The 15,640-nt window shown below is 32.8% G+C and overlaps 1 protein-coding gene across 1 annotated transcript in view; it reads right to left on the bottom strand.

The window, feature by feature from the left end:
* Positions 1-15,372, bottom strand: part of LOC145288072 (protein CMSS1-like) — a 44,155-nt gene extending 28,783 nt beyond the window's left edge. Inside the window, exons 1-3 of the mRNA XM_080136129.1 lie at positions 15,217-15,372; positions 7,470-7,570; positions 5,123-5,255 (exon numbers count right to left, since the gene is read on the bottom strand). Coding sequence (XP_079992255.1) covers positions 5,123-5,255; positions 7,470-7,570; positions 15,217-15,298 — 316 coding nt within the window. The 5' untranslated portion in view covers positions 15,299-15,372. The remainder of the gene's footprint in view (positions 1-5,122; positions 5,256-7,469; positions 7,571-15,216) is intronic.
* Between the last annotated feature and the right edge of the window lie 268 nt (positions 15,373-15,640).

Here is a 15,640-nt window from a genome sequence, read left to right as displayed (position 1 = left end):
TAACCGGTTGTATAAAAGAAGGGTAAAATAATGGAGCCAGAAAAGAACTCAAATGTGGAGAAAGTATATTTGAATGGCGAGATTATTGAGGTTGTTTCAAGTTTTATTACCTTGGTGATACCATTGGATCAAAGGGAGGAGAGGCGCTGGTGTGGTTGCAAGAGTTAGACATCGATAAAGTTCAAAGAACTTTTGTCATTATTAACCAGCATAGCATTACCATCGATGATCAAGAGAAAAAGTCTATAAGTGAATGAGTGTGATGATTTATGGAGTTGAAACCTGGCCAGTGAGGGTTGAGGACATGCGTTGTATGGATAGTAGGGTTGAGGGTGGTATGGATGGTAAGGTTGAGGACATGCGTTGCATGGATGGTAGGGTTGAGGACATGCGTTGCACGGATGGCAGGGTTGAGGACATGCGTTGCACGGATGGCAGGGTTGAGGACATGCGTTGCACGGATGGCAGGGTTGAGGACATGCGTTGCACGGATGGCAGGGTTGAGGACATGCGTTGCACGGATGGCAGGGTTGAGGACATGTGTAGCATGGATGAGAAAGTTATAATGAATGTGTAATGCGAGTCTTAAAGATATGCTCCCACTCATTCTTACAATGTGACTATATCAATTAAATCACCCCTCTTTATTTCTTACGATACAAAAATTAAATAGATAAATTTTTCAAGGAAGGTGGTATTTAGTTTCCAATTAATTGAACAAATCTTTACTTCATAAAAAAATGCATTTTTAATATTTATACTTGAAATGAAATGAAAGCTAACTTCTAATTTACAATAATACAGTTTTTATAATTATTTGGTATACATTTTTTTTTAAAGTATAACGTTTGTGACGCTATTATTATTTTTTTTATTAGCTATATTATATTTCTCTTAGCCTGTCTGTTTTACTTTTTCCAAGAAACGTCTGGGCTGATCTGGCTGAAATTTTGTATGGATCTTTGTTATAAACTAAGTACTATGCCTCCATTTGATACACAGTGATTAATCGGAATTAGTTTTTTTTTTTTTATTATTACATTTTCACCCCAAACAAGGCATATCAGGGGTAACATCTACTGGGGTACTATGTGAGGATTTGGGAAGCAAAATGTCTGTTCATGTTACACTTGAACTTCTGCACGTCAGTACAGTTAGGGAAGCAGGGACCTGGAATGGAATTCCAAAACCTAGCGGTTCTGGGGAAGAAACTACTGGAGTAGAAAGATCTTTTACATCTAGGGATCTCTACTGTATGGGGGTGAGATTTAGCTGCCTGTCGGGTTTGTCGAAGGTGTTTACGTCGTAGAGGCACAAGTTCTTGCAGTTCATCAGAGCATTCTCCATTAAAATACTTGTAGAAAAGGCAGAGGGATGCAACATTTCGTCGATGGGACAGAGGCTGAAGCTTAGATGCCAGTTCAGAGCCTATCAGATTGGCGACTCTCTTTTGAACCTTGTCTAGGAGCGAGAGACTAGTAGCAGATGCACCAGCCCAAATATGACAGCAATACTCCATACATGGGTGAATGGTGGCCTTATAGAGGTACAGGATACTTTCGGGTGTTAGTAATTTTCTAGCACGGTAGAGAGAGCCTACCTTCTTTGCAGTGGCCCTGGCAATGCTTTCAATGTAATTGTTCCAACTCATGTTTCCTGTGAACGTTAGGCCAAGGAGTTTGAAAGATGTACTCTCAGATAAAGTGTCGTTGGCCATTGCTATTGGTGGTAGAGAAGGTTTCTTGTAATTATTGAAGGAAACTAGTTTAGTCTTGGTGGCATTGAACGTGACCATCCATTTTTTCCCCCATTCCACTACAGATTGGAGGTCATCCTCTGGTGATTCTGCCATTTCTTTAGATATGTGTTGATTTGTTTTCCTGTCGTGCCTGTTATAGAGTGTGGTGTCATCAGCATATATACCCATCTCAGAGGCAATTTTGTCGGGGAGGTCATTTATGAATATTAGAAACAACAGAGGTCCAAGGATAGACCCTTGGGGCACTCCTGCATTTATATCATATTGTTTAGATGTACGATTGTCGAGGACAACCTGGATTTTTCTCTTATCTAAGAAGGATTTAATTATGTTTAGTATTCTACCAGTGATACCGTATGATCTAATTTTCCTGAGGAGACCCTCATGCCATACCCTGTCAAAAGCCTTAGATATATCTAGAGCTACCGCTCTGCCCTCCCTTAGTCACCACAACACCACATTTAGTATAGATTTTTTTTTGGAAACCACTGGGCCCATGTGGCTGAAATTTATGTTTGTTATGATAAGGTGCAGCAAACTAAGTATTATGGTATCCGTTTGATGCGAAGATAGAGATTAATAGGAATTAGTATTTAATGCAAAAATTAGCACAAATTTAACCATATTCAATCATCAATTTGACATAAAGTACTAATTTTAAATCAACAGGCTGTATCTGTTGCCCTTTTTAAATGACCCTAAAAGTCTAGTATATTTATGCTTTGCTATCTCCGGTCAGACCAGGCTGCGCACTGACATGAGAATTCCTCCGACATAACTGGATTGTATTTCCTGAACTCTGAACGCGTACAAAAATACCCATGTACAAACTCATTGATATTTTCCAGTAAGGTCGGCCCAGACAAGAAAAGAGTACTCCGTTTACCATACTTTATCCTGACAAAAGAGCAACCAGTGTTGCCTCTGCCCTGTCAAATCGATTTCAGATGCCAACTTCGATTGGTACATAAACAGCAGTTGGACATCTGTTTGATTTCTTTTGTGATCTTATACAAGTTCTAGTGGCCATTGTTCTAGCCACGGGGAAAACAAATATGCACGGATTTCTTTATTATTACTATGATTCCTTTGTCGTGTTCAGTAGTTGCTTTCTCACCCCCTGCCTCAAAAAAAAAAAAAACAACGGCAAGTGAAAAATAATGTAGACAGATATTGAGCAGAAAACGTATGAACAATTATAATGAGTATTATGAAAATAGCAATATGCTTTCAGGTTTGAAATGATGTGGAACTCAATTATTCATATCACTGTTCTTTTTGGCTTAGATATAAATTTTGAAGTTATGACTCTCTACAGATCCAACATTGCAACAGATATATGAGAGATAATAAAGGTTGCTTCTGCAGTTTTTTAGTTAAATTATTTGACCACAACAATTCAGGATGCCTCATATGTAAACAAGAGATGTAACACTTTTTTTTGCTTGGTTAAAATAATGTTTAGATAAATACTAGACTACCCCTGACCCGTTGGGTCAGTATGTTATATTAGCTATGGAATTCATGTATGAGCGTAACACTTGTGATGTAAAGAAAATAGTGTTTTGTAACATAACAGAAACATTTCTATGAAAGTATATTAAAATGAAAAAAAAATATAGATAGATTTCTATGAGTCGTTCTGTTTATTATAATTGATTATTTTTGAAAAAAAAAATTTACAGTTACTGAATTATAAGTGGTTGGCCATACTTATAGGTAAATGTGCACTGAACAGATACCATAATACTTATTATAGTTAAATTCAAATTTTGATATATCTGCTTTTTTTTTTTTTAATCATTCATTTCTGTATTACGTTTAAGTTATTTTAAACCCCACTCTTCCCATGTTAAATAATAATTTCGAAATAATAACGTTAATATTTCAGTGCGCAGGTTATGCGCACATGCACAACCGGATGTCGTAAACCAGAAAGTGGGTTACATACATCGTTACAAGGTCATTTGAGTTTTATAATTATACAGATTACAATATCATGGCTTTAAAACAGAATTTTTCTAAACCTGACAATGAAACAATGTCTTCTGTTTAGCTTAACTGCCATAAATATATTTTCACACCTTACTCTCTAGCTCAACTTATGTATTGAGCACTGTTGAATTAAATACTGAAAATCTATATATAATATCTCATATTTCCTAATATTATGTGTATACATGAAATAATAATTAAATAAAGGAAAAAGGATACATAAATGAATATGGTTTCATTTTAATTTTTTCTTCGATTTGATTCTGGTAAATGTATATTGATGAAGCCTTTTCGTAAGAGTTTATCATAGCTTGTATATAATGAAAATATATATTTTTAGAATGAGTACAAATAATTGTCTGATAATGAAGTGTTTTTGGATGAAATCTGAAATATTTTCTAAATAATTATTATTATCATTAGCTCTAGTCATATTATATTACAATAGAAAAATCTGAGCATAAAAAGTAATACAGTTAAGCTTAAACATGGAAAAGTAAAAGACTAGTTGTTAAAACTGGAAAAGAAAAGGACAAGATATTCTAGTGAAAAATATAATTTGTAACTTAAAATATTGCAGCATTAAGAATTGATTATACAATGTTAAATTAAATTTTTTTTTTAAATTTAATGCTGCAATATTTTAAGTTATAAATTTATTATATTTTTTACTAGAATATCTTGTCCTTTTCTTTTCCAGTTTTAACAACTAGTCCATGTAATCTATGATTTCTCCAGGCTTCCAATAAATTCAGTTGTTCTTTGCTTAATTTCAATCTTATTTTTTTGCCCCCATAAACACCTATGTAACAATGTACGGCACTCGTCTGTTTCAATAGAATCCCCCAATTATCTCCCTTTCATTATGTCTGTTTCACTTGTTACTTCTCTTTTCGCGACAGCAGTGAATTAGTAGCAACACTAGTTGCTAAAACGATGTGATTACCATGGAAACCAGTCATAAAACATGTCGCACACATCCTTACGTCTTTTTACAATTTTGAACACCAAAAATTCATCATAACCTTTGTTTTACTGAACGAAAATTGAATTTTTTTCACAGTATAGCCGAGAAAGTGATCTATAAACTGTACTAATTGTTTGAAATTTAGTTGAAAAAAATGAGTGAGCGGTGAAGTTTTAAAGCAGTTCTAAATTACTAAAACTGCCACATAACCATATAATCAAACACTACCGTGTTTGAATGATACTATTGAGCTACTACATAAACTTTTGTTTGAAATTTATATAAAATATATTTCAGAAATTGATGCAATTTTATTAGATCAAATATTTTTCATCAGTAAGTTTTTTTCGATTTTGTTCATTTCTTATAAATGTAAATAATTTTTTTAATCTTTGACTTACCTTCTTCTAGCCGGACTTCATCCCATTCATTGGGTGTCAATTTATTTTCAAAATATTTTTTTAAAGCTATTATAAAATCAAGTGGTTCACCAGGGGTTGTACCATTCTGTTTTAATTCTTCAGTGATTCTTTTCTGAAAATGAAAAAAAAAAAAAGAAATTTCCATCCAAGTCGGCTTCAGAATTTAGTTTGCAATTCTAACAAAAGTTGGTTTGAATTATTGTCTTGAATTAACTTGCTTCTTAAAAGTTTGTAATCAAATTTTGATATCAAGGAATGAGATATGCACTATATATTACTTGGAAATATTTTTTTTAACAACTAGTTTACAATGGTATGCAAAATACATGAACTTACATCTTGACTATATAATTTGGCTCCTTTTCAAAAGTTTCCTTCATTTACTAGTTTCTATGATATTCAAATTACTCCTTAATATATGACCAAGGTCTCCATTACAGAATTGTGAGGTTATAAAAATACACTCTCATTGCTCACCCTAATAAACTCCACAGTTACTTTATAATTAAATATGCATTTTGTATTGTCATTCCTAATATGTATATTACCAGCCGTTGTTTTGCTTTATGGCATATCAACCTTTTCAGTTTATTTAATGCCAAATCCAGTGAATTCTTTTAAAAGTTTAATGCTTCAAGTTCTTTATATCTTCAAATATTTATTCATGGTGTTTGGTTTGGTTGTTTCATAGAAGAAAATTGTTTTTGCTTTTGACTTTAGAGAACATGATTGCGTTTTGTAAAAACAGAAGGAAAAACAATAAGATTAATGTTTAGTGTATTTTAGGTCAAGAAGTTGGTATTTTAAGAGCCTGATCTGGTATTACCAGGATGTTACTATGGGAATATATATATATATGCATTAGTGGCCTGGCAAGGCCACAGGAGAAACAACCAAGCAAAACTAAAGCTGGTTTGACAAGACACTATATATACAAATGTAGGCAAATTTGGGCAGATTTTATTAGCTTGAAAACATAAATTTTTTTTTATACCAACTGTCATATTTTAACCATAGAATAGGATTATAATCTTATAAAAGCCCGCAAATTTTCATGTAGTTTTGTCCCATAAAACCAAAGATATCAGCATTTCAATATTCAATTTGGCTATTAAGTAAGTATAGATATATCCATATATATATAGATAGATAGATAGATAGATAGATAGATATACCACCTTTTTGGCAATTTTATAAATTCCAAATCTCAGCGACTATTGATCAGAATTTAATAAGGTTCTCATCTCTCTCTTAGCTATGTACTTCTCTTGCACCATCCTCACTACGTTTACAACACTTTCTAATATTTCTTAATGTCATTGTGTGCATTTAGAAAAAGAGTGAATTGTGCCAGCATCTAATTTACAACTGTGTACAAACACATAAATGGCAAACTAATAAGCCTCTTTATTTCTACACAAGAATAAAAAAATAAATAATACTTCTTTGATAATAATATACAACTAAATCAACTTAAATTTTAGTTATGCAAGAAAGTAAAATAATGGTGAGTGTTTTTGACCAAACAGGTCATAGATATGTCTAATATCTAAACAAACAGCTTTATCGAGTAGGCTATGTGTCAAGTTTCACTCGAATGATAATTTGAATTCAAAAATCTAATATCTATCATGATTATTTACCTATACTGCACCACAGTGGTTAGAGTACTTGGAAAAAGATCAATTGTAAAATATTTTTCTGAAGATTAAAAGTTCAGTTCTCAGTGTGGGCAACTGAAAAATATAATTGCAAATTACTTAGGACCTCTATCCAGTTATGGCTGACAGAATAAGAGCATGCAATCACTGAAGTAAATAAAGGGTTTTGTTCGAAATTCCTTCCAGATTCCTGAATTCGACATGATGCACCTGAAGAAAGTCGGAGGTTACATTGACTGAAATATGAAAAGGATACTCAAGATGAGAACAGTACTCCGAAAAATCCAAATAATACGAATAATCAATCCTCATCTCAAAAATACAGAAACTTATTTCTAATTTTGGGATTATCTGCTCTTTGTTGGCTCTAACATTCATCTTTATTTCAGATGTTATTGTGGCCCAACATATGCACTGATTCTGGGAGTTATCTGCCTTTCCATACCCTCATTCTTGGTTACTTCCCTTTTCTCAATAATACTTCCTCTCAGAAATCTTGGCAAATACTATTTTTATTGTAATTTTTTTTTTATAAATTCATTTATTTTTACTTTAAAAAGGATTAAACAGTCCTTGATTATTTTACTAAGAATGGTGCAAATATTGGAAACAGTTAAAACTTTAATCTTTTTGGTAAACAGGAAGAAGTAAAATTTTGAAATTACTCTTTTTCTCTTTTTAGATTTTTTGGGTTCATCTTCGGATTTCCTTTTACGGCTGCTTCCCTCTTTCTCCTCAGCAATTTCAGATTCAGACACAACCAGAACTGAAGAAGAAAAAAAAAAAAAAACTTTATCATATTTCCATGTGTTATTATATTTTGAACAGAAATTAAACACAAAATGGGGATAGGGGAGTTACGCACATTTTTAAAAGTGTTTACTCAGCTTAAAATCTCTTATTTGAAACAGCAAGATTATAACTACACTCTGCACATTGGATAACAATATTAACTGCATTTGAAGCGTTGCATATATTTGGAAATTAAGAATTACACATATATATTATCAGGCAACTGGAGATTAATTATGAATTTAAAAAGACACCAGGAAATTGGCAAAGCTTCCTTCATCACCCCAGCAACAAGACTGAGTTGTTTCACTTCCTTGCAGATAAGATGTGTGAAGCAGAGACAACAAGCACAGTCATCGTCACAAAGGGGAAGAGATCGTTAGCAATAGAGTGAAGTCGCTGAATGCTTTCCTCATGTTGCTATAAAGAAGCTGACAGACGACTATTTGTCCATGCCATGGATGCAGCAAATGATGGTTGGTTGGTTGATTGGTTGTTTTTGTTTTACGGCATATCAACCCTTTTCAGGTTATTTAATGCTGAATCCAAAGATTCAGAAGAAAAATTTTTTAATAGAATATATTTGTTGTTTTCAAGTCAGTTCCTATTTAACCCATAGTTGGGACCCTAACAGGTACTACCACTCCGGGTCAGAGTGGACCTGGGAGCAATGGCAATTAAAGGGTGGATCCACACTCCCCAAAGCCCGCAAGCTGGAGCCTTGCGATTGGATATAGTTTAAGGTCATATCCAGGACCCGCAAATGATGGTAGGAAGTCTATAATCATCAAGGCTAATGACACACACGTGCTAGTTATAGCAATATCTGTACTGCCATCCCTCCAGGAACTAGGTCTTCAGGAAATGTGGATATTCTTTGGCCAAGAAACCCATATGCGATGGATTCCAGTCCTTGAGCTAGTTTCTGCAATAGGGCTTGAGAAAGCTAGTAGAATCTCCTACTTTCATGCATTCACTGGATGTGACATCATGTCTGCCTTCCGTGAGAAGGTGAAGAAATCTGCATGGCAGATCTGGAATGTATTTGATATTACAAAAACATTCAAAAATCTCAGCCAGCATCCAACATTGATTCATGATCTTGACATGGAAAGATTTGTTGTCCTCATGTATGACAGATCAAGCACAGCCACTGGTGTAGATGAAGCAAGGCTAGACCTGTCTGCTCAAAAGCAGAGAGCATACAACTTAATTCCACCGACACAGGCAGCTCTCAGAGAACATGCTAAGTGTGCAGCTTACCAGGCTGGCATCATCTGGGGTCAGGCAACTATTTGTAATCCAGACATGAGCAGTCTTGCTGAATGGGGTTGGACACAGAAAGGAGAGGTATGGCAGATAACTTGGACAACACTACGACCAATTGCAGCAAGCTGTCTGGAACTGATTAAGTGTTCCTCTAAGATGGGTTGCAAAGGAAGATGCAAGTGTTTCCAGACAGAGCTTCACTGCACATCACTCTACAGCTGCTCATCTGAACAGTAGCAGATGGAGGACTAGCGGCATGGTATATATGCATAACTTAGTGAAAATTTACCAGCGGCCATTACAGAAAATAGGTATCAGAGACATTTAACCATGTTATGAACATGAAAATGAACATCAGCAGGTTAGAAAACAGGAATCCACATTTAGATAATATAAATTGGACAACTACAAGCGTTTCTAAGGAAAACATCGAATTTCAGGCAGCCATTTTGGCCGCTATCTTGGATTTGGAAATGGTCAATTAGTATCCCTTTGATAACAATTGTGCCAAATTTGATACGTGTATCATCATTTGCACGATTTTTCTGTTATCTGCCTTACTAGTGGTAATTGACGAAAGTCGGCACATGTATGGAAGTGGTACCCCCCATCTATAATTTTTTTTTTGTTTTTGCCCTTTTTTTTCAGCGGATTATTATCGAATGATCATTATTCTACCAGATTATAAAGAAATTTGTTTTTTTGAATTCAATATTTCACATTTTTTAAGGGATACTCTGTTTCTAATACAACATTCTAGTAAATCAATCCCCCATTTTGGAAGCATCGGCTTATATCGGCCAAATTTTGCGAATTTAGCCTTTTTTTAAAGCAGTTTGGCCTTTAAAAAGGCTAAATTCGTGAAATTTGGCCGATATAAGCCGATGCTTCCAAAATGGAGGATCAATTTACTAGAACATTGAATTAGAAACAAAGCACCCCTTAAAAAGATGTTAAATATTGAATTTTTTCTTTCTTGATAATCTGGTAGATTAGTCACCATTTGATAATAATCAGTTGAAAAATAAATGAAAACAGGTGAAAATAAAAAAAAATTAAAGAGGGAGGGTTACCGCTTCCATATGTGCGGCCGAAAGTCTATTTTTATGCAGAAAAAAACATGTTGGTCACATGACGCGGCAACTTTTGATATTGAGAGGTTACAAACATTCCACAAAATGTGTTTTTTGGTGCCAATGAGAGACACCGCCACATTAGTACCACTTATAAAAACCTATATTCGTCCAGGTACTACAATTGTATCTGAATGTTGGTGCGGCTATGATAGTTTTGTTAGTGAAAGCTATAATTATTTGCATATCAACCATAAATACAGTTTTGTGGACCCAATAACAGGTGCCATTACAAATCATAAAAGAATGTGGCAAGAGGACAAAAACAGAAACAAAAAAGTGTGGTACTCATACACATGATAAACTTGGCCAGGTACAAGGTTATGAGGCGGCAGTTTTCTGCACCCCCCCACAGAAAGTCTTTTTCGACAAATAGCTGATATGCATCCCATTTAATTTTGCTTGTTTTTATAGAATATTTAATAAAATGTTCTGTTGTGTCTTATATAAACTGCTTATGCTATCTTTCCAACATTCTACCAAAATATTTAAGGTCATTTTTCAGCAAAGACAACAAAATGAAAAAGGAATTTAAAAAAAGGACAGAGAAACTTTGGAAAACAAGAAAAAAAAAAAGTACTCCTGGGGCACAGAGTTCCATGGCCACAAACATATTCATTTAATAGCCACTCTCTTAAACGCATGCCTGGAAGACTTAAATTGGTTCATTATATAATAAAAAATTAAAAACAAAAATGTTTCATTCAACACACAAAACAAAAAAATATACATGTTAATGCTTACTACTTTACAGATATTTACACACACGATAAATGATTTATTATTCTATTCATTCAATTTTACTACTACATTTTTGTAATAAATTTCTTTCCCACTTTTACAAACATTTTGAACTTTTTATTAACTTTTTTTTAATTTAAAAATAAAAATCACCGACAAAGCATTAAGAACAATCGGTCCCTGCTGCTTTAAAAAGGGAAAAGGGACACCTGCTATTTTTGTGGCTCATCTAAACACCTATGAGTTTCATGCCTTGCCAGAGATATTCATGTCATAGATGTGGAAAACTTGGTCATTTTTCAAAGGTATGCAAGCCTTCTAAGACCCTACACAAAGCCATTTGTCAAAATACATCTGCAACTTTAGCCGCCTCCCCTGACTGCCTTTCAAAAACTATTGTAAAAGTGAAAATTAACGGAAGATCTATGAATGCTCTGCTCGATATTAGGAGCTCAGAAAACTTTATCACAGAAAGCTTGGTAAAAACCAACAAATTGTATTTTATCTCTTCCCCCAGCAGGGTAACAATGGAAAATGCATCATTGTCTGCACAAGTGGTTATTGTTTGGTGAACTTACTATTTAATATTTTAATTTTCCTATAAAACCACTAAATTATCCATAATGAAAAACCTTCGCTACAAAATAATACTGGGACATAATTTTTGCAGCAACACTTACAGATTGAAATTCCGTTTGATGGTTCAATGCCTGCATTGAAAATTTGTAACTAGACAGAACCTCTTGTCCTGTTTTCATTACATTTGTAAAAGTGAGAAATTATCAATAGTTTAGTTACTTTTCTTTTTAATATTAAAGAGTAACATTTTTGTATATTCGTTCATTTTCATCCCCATTTTACCAGTGTTGTCTTTATAAAATGTCCGTTTTAATTTTACTGTTATTTTTTTTTTTGTTTTGTTTTTTCATATCGTAGGTTAAAGTTAATAAAACGAAACAGAGATAAAAAAAAAAAGGAGAAACTTTGTAAAATAAGCTATCAAAATTAAATATTTATCTGGGTAAAAGAGTAGCATTGTTGTATATTCATTCTTTTTAACCCGTTTTTATGAGAATTGCCTTTAAATAAAAAAGTGATTAGCAAAGGACAAAATGAAAAAAGGAGAAACTGTAATATAAATGAAAAAACTAAAATATTTATCTAGGTATATTTTCTGCCCATGTTTCAAAATAATCTCGTCAAATTTGGACAAACTTTATGCGGTGATAGAGTTATCTCCCCTGGGGCCCCACTCCTTGTCCTCAGAAATAGCCAAGATGGCCACAATACGATCGATCTCATTAAAATATAATTTTTCTCTGTAAGAAAAAAAAAAAAAAAAAATGCTTCATAAAATAAAGCAATTTTTGTTTTGAGAATTTAATTCCATAACGGGTAAATGTCACTATCGGAAAACCCTGGCCAGATCACTGTTAAAAAAAATGTCCATGTCCATCAAACTTAAACACTGAACCGGAACTCGAAAACGAAATGAAACGAAATTTATTTTTATTATTACCAGAAAAGATGTATTTCCTCTGTTATTATTTTAGTAAGAACAAATTATTATTTCGTTATCTTTCTTACTAAAATATTTCGTTATCTTTTGTGAGAAATTCTACAATTATAAGAAAGCCCCTCATTGACTGATTGACCACCCATTGTCTTTGTTTAAACCAATCAAATTGGTTGATGTTTTAACTACCAGTGATGAGCTTGACAAGCTTTTAAATGCCTTTTCTCTTTACAGGCAGTTCCAGTAAAACAGCCAAACCAGAAAGATGGAACTCAACTCTCTGAATATAAGGCACATGGATGCCTCTAACTTTTTGTCTTCTTGAGACTTTATTTTGAAGCCTAAATGATTAGGCTAAGTTACTATTATATGTCTCCCAGGGATTTTTTTAAGGTCAGAATTATCAACCTGTCTTTAATGACTGTCTTCAAATGAACATTAATTATGAACTTCTGTAATGTCGACTCAAGTCGAACATTGAATCTTTTCATCAGAAGGCATCATACCAACCCCTTCAACGGCTGTAATTAATCTAATTTTTGAACAGTGCTGTACCTGAATACCAATTCCTGGTGAAGATAAAAGAACTATTACCTTTCGAGAGTGTTACCAGCTCTATTCAGAGGCAAATCAGGCATTTCCTTTTTTGCAACGAAGAACGAATAAAATTTGTATCAAATTTTAGAGGTATGCTTCGTTGTAATTGTTATGTTAATTTTTTGCTACTGTCTTAAAGCAAAAACAGGCGAGATAAAATATCTCACACTAAAATGTTTTGTTACTAACATGAAATAAAATTGTTGATTCTTTTTTCTTTTTTTTAACATGTGTACCTATTTTACTCTTGTTATTATTTTAGTAAGAATAAATTACTATTTCGTTATTTTTCTTACTAAAATAAAATAAAACAAAAGTAAATATATTGAGTAAACATAGGCCGGTCACCCATCAAAAATAACTTCCGTTCAAATTCTGTAGAAGTTATCAAGATTTTAGAGCTGTTGGCAAGTATTGTTGTTGAGGTGGAATTTGACATTCCTACATATAAATATCAACTTTTATTCCTACAAATAAATATTTCATATCATTTTAAATGTGTTGTGCTATTATTTTATTGGTACTTGTGCAGTTTAATCAAGACATTAAAAAATGAAAATATTGAAAAGTTTATATTGTACGTATCTGTTATGGAATGAATTCAGGGTTTGTATTACTGTACACATAGATTCGAAAAAGTTGTCAAAAAACAAATATATAACAAATAAATGTTATCAAAGGCAAGATAAGTTACTTTTCTACCAAACTGGATATATTTTTCGTGTTTTTATTCAATGTAACATGTTTATTCAGCTCGAAAAACATACAGTGTTTACCGATGTATTGGAAAATTCAAGATGGCGTCTGATTCTCTCTTTAACACGGTAAGTTTGGGAAAAGGTGTTATAAATAAAAACCGGATAAAATACTGTTAAAAACTCGCTCAATATATGTTACCGTGACATAGGTTGACATATATTCGGCGGGTTTTTAATAGTATTTTGTATAGTTTTTTATTTATAACACCTTTTCCCAAACTTACCGTGTTAAAGAGAGAATCAGACGCCATCTTGAATTTTCCAATACATCGGTAAACACTGTATGTTTTTCGAGCTGAATAAATATGTTACGTTGAATAAAAACACGAAAAATATATCCAGTTTGGTAGAAAAGTAACTTATCTTGCCTTTGATAACATTTATTTGTTATATATTTGTTTTTTGACAACTTTTTCGAATCTATGTGTACAGTAATACAAACCCAAATAATAACAGGGGGAAATACATCTTTTCTGGTAAATGAAGACCCGAAGTAAAATAAATCAAGAAATAAGTGCAGCAGCACTGCAGCAGCATAAAATAAATTTCGTTTCATTTCGTTTTCGAGTTCCGGTTCGCCGTTTAAGTTTGATGGATACAGACAATTCTTTTGGTGGTGATTTGGCCAGGGTAGTTCGATAGTGATATTTATCCCATAACGGGTACAGTTCTTTTTCAATATCTTTGTTTTTAAATGCCTTCGGTAAACTGTTTTCTTTTTTGTTTGTTGTTGTTTTTTTTTTGTCTTTTTGACGAAAAAAAAAAAGTTTAAAAAACAAAAAAAAGAAAATAGGGTACTTGTGCTTCCAAGTTACCGCGCTGAAATAATCACATTGTTTAGAAATCCATTCTTAACATGGGAAAGGGAGGGTGTTTTGTAACTATTCTGCACTTTCGCCTAACAATTTAATTTAATAAACAAAAATATCGTAAAAATTAAATTTAACTTGAAAATACAATTAAAAAAAATACCGCGGTAACATAAATGGCAGCCGACTCTTTCTCTTTGAGGCGGTAAGTTTTGGAAAATGAGTTATAAATAAAAATTAAAAAAAAAAAAAAAACAGACAAAATACTGTTAGAAACTCGCTCAATATATGTTAGGCTGACATATATTCGGCGGGTTTTTAACAGTATTTTGACTGGTTTTTTATTTATAACTCCTTTTCCCAAATTTACCGTCTCCGAGAGAGAGTCGACCACCATTTTGAATTTTCCAATGCATCGGTAAACACTGTATGTTTTTCGAGTTGAATAAACATGTTATATTAAATATAAACACTAAAAACATATCCAGCTGGGTAGAAAAGTAACTTATCTTGCCTTTGATAACATTTATTTGTTCTATATTTGTTTTGTGACAACTTTTTCGAATCTATGTGTACAGTAAACCCCCCCCCAAATGTGTTTTTCATGGATATTAAAAAAAAAATCAAAATTAAAAGTTTATTTTGATTTTTTTTATTATTAGCCATGTTTTTTTCTAATCCACGTGGTTGAATAGAAACAAAACTATTTGGTTTTGAATACAATAACTAGCAAAACAAAAGAATATAAAATAATATATACGTAAATAATTTTAAAAGTTTTTAAATAAATTCCATACTTCCGTCATCAGAAGGTTTTGGTTCATTTTCATCTTCTTTATCGTTATTTATCCACCATTCGTCGTTCAGATCGTCCGCCATTTTGGAAATAACAATATAGTTTTAAAGTTTGAGCCGCATATTCGTATTTCAAAATAAATTTAAATGTTATAGTTTTAAATACTTCAAATGATTAATAAACTTATTTTTATTTAAACTGTCGATAAACACTATACTATTTAAATACTTTTAAATGTAGTTTATACGAAACTGTTAAAGATAACATCGTCAATTTTCAATAGGTGTGCTTACTGCTTCCCACATAGAGCTCCGTCACTTAAGGTCTCTTTTTATCTTTCTCTTTCTTTCACATATTTTTATCTTTATCTCCTCTCCTATATAATATTTTAATAATAGAAATTCCCCTCTGGACCAAAGTACCGC

Source organism: Euprymna scolopes, chromosome 11, assembly GCF_053919585.1.
Source record: "Euprymna scolopes isolate OS-2025 chromosome 11, ASM5391958v1, whole genome shotgun sequence".
Lineage (NCBI taxonomy): Eukaryota > Metazoa > Mollusca > Cephalopoda > Sepiida > Sepiolidae > Euprymna > Euprymna scolopes.
Note: the sequence above shows the minus strand (reverse complement) of the source record. Positions and strands in the feature narration are given on the sequence as shown.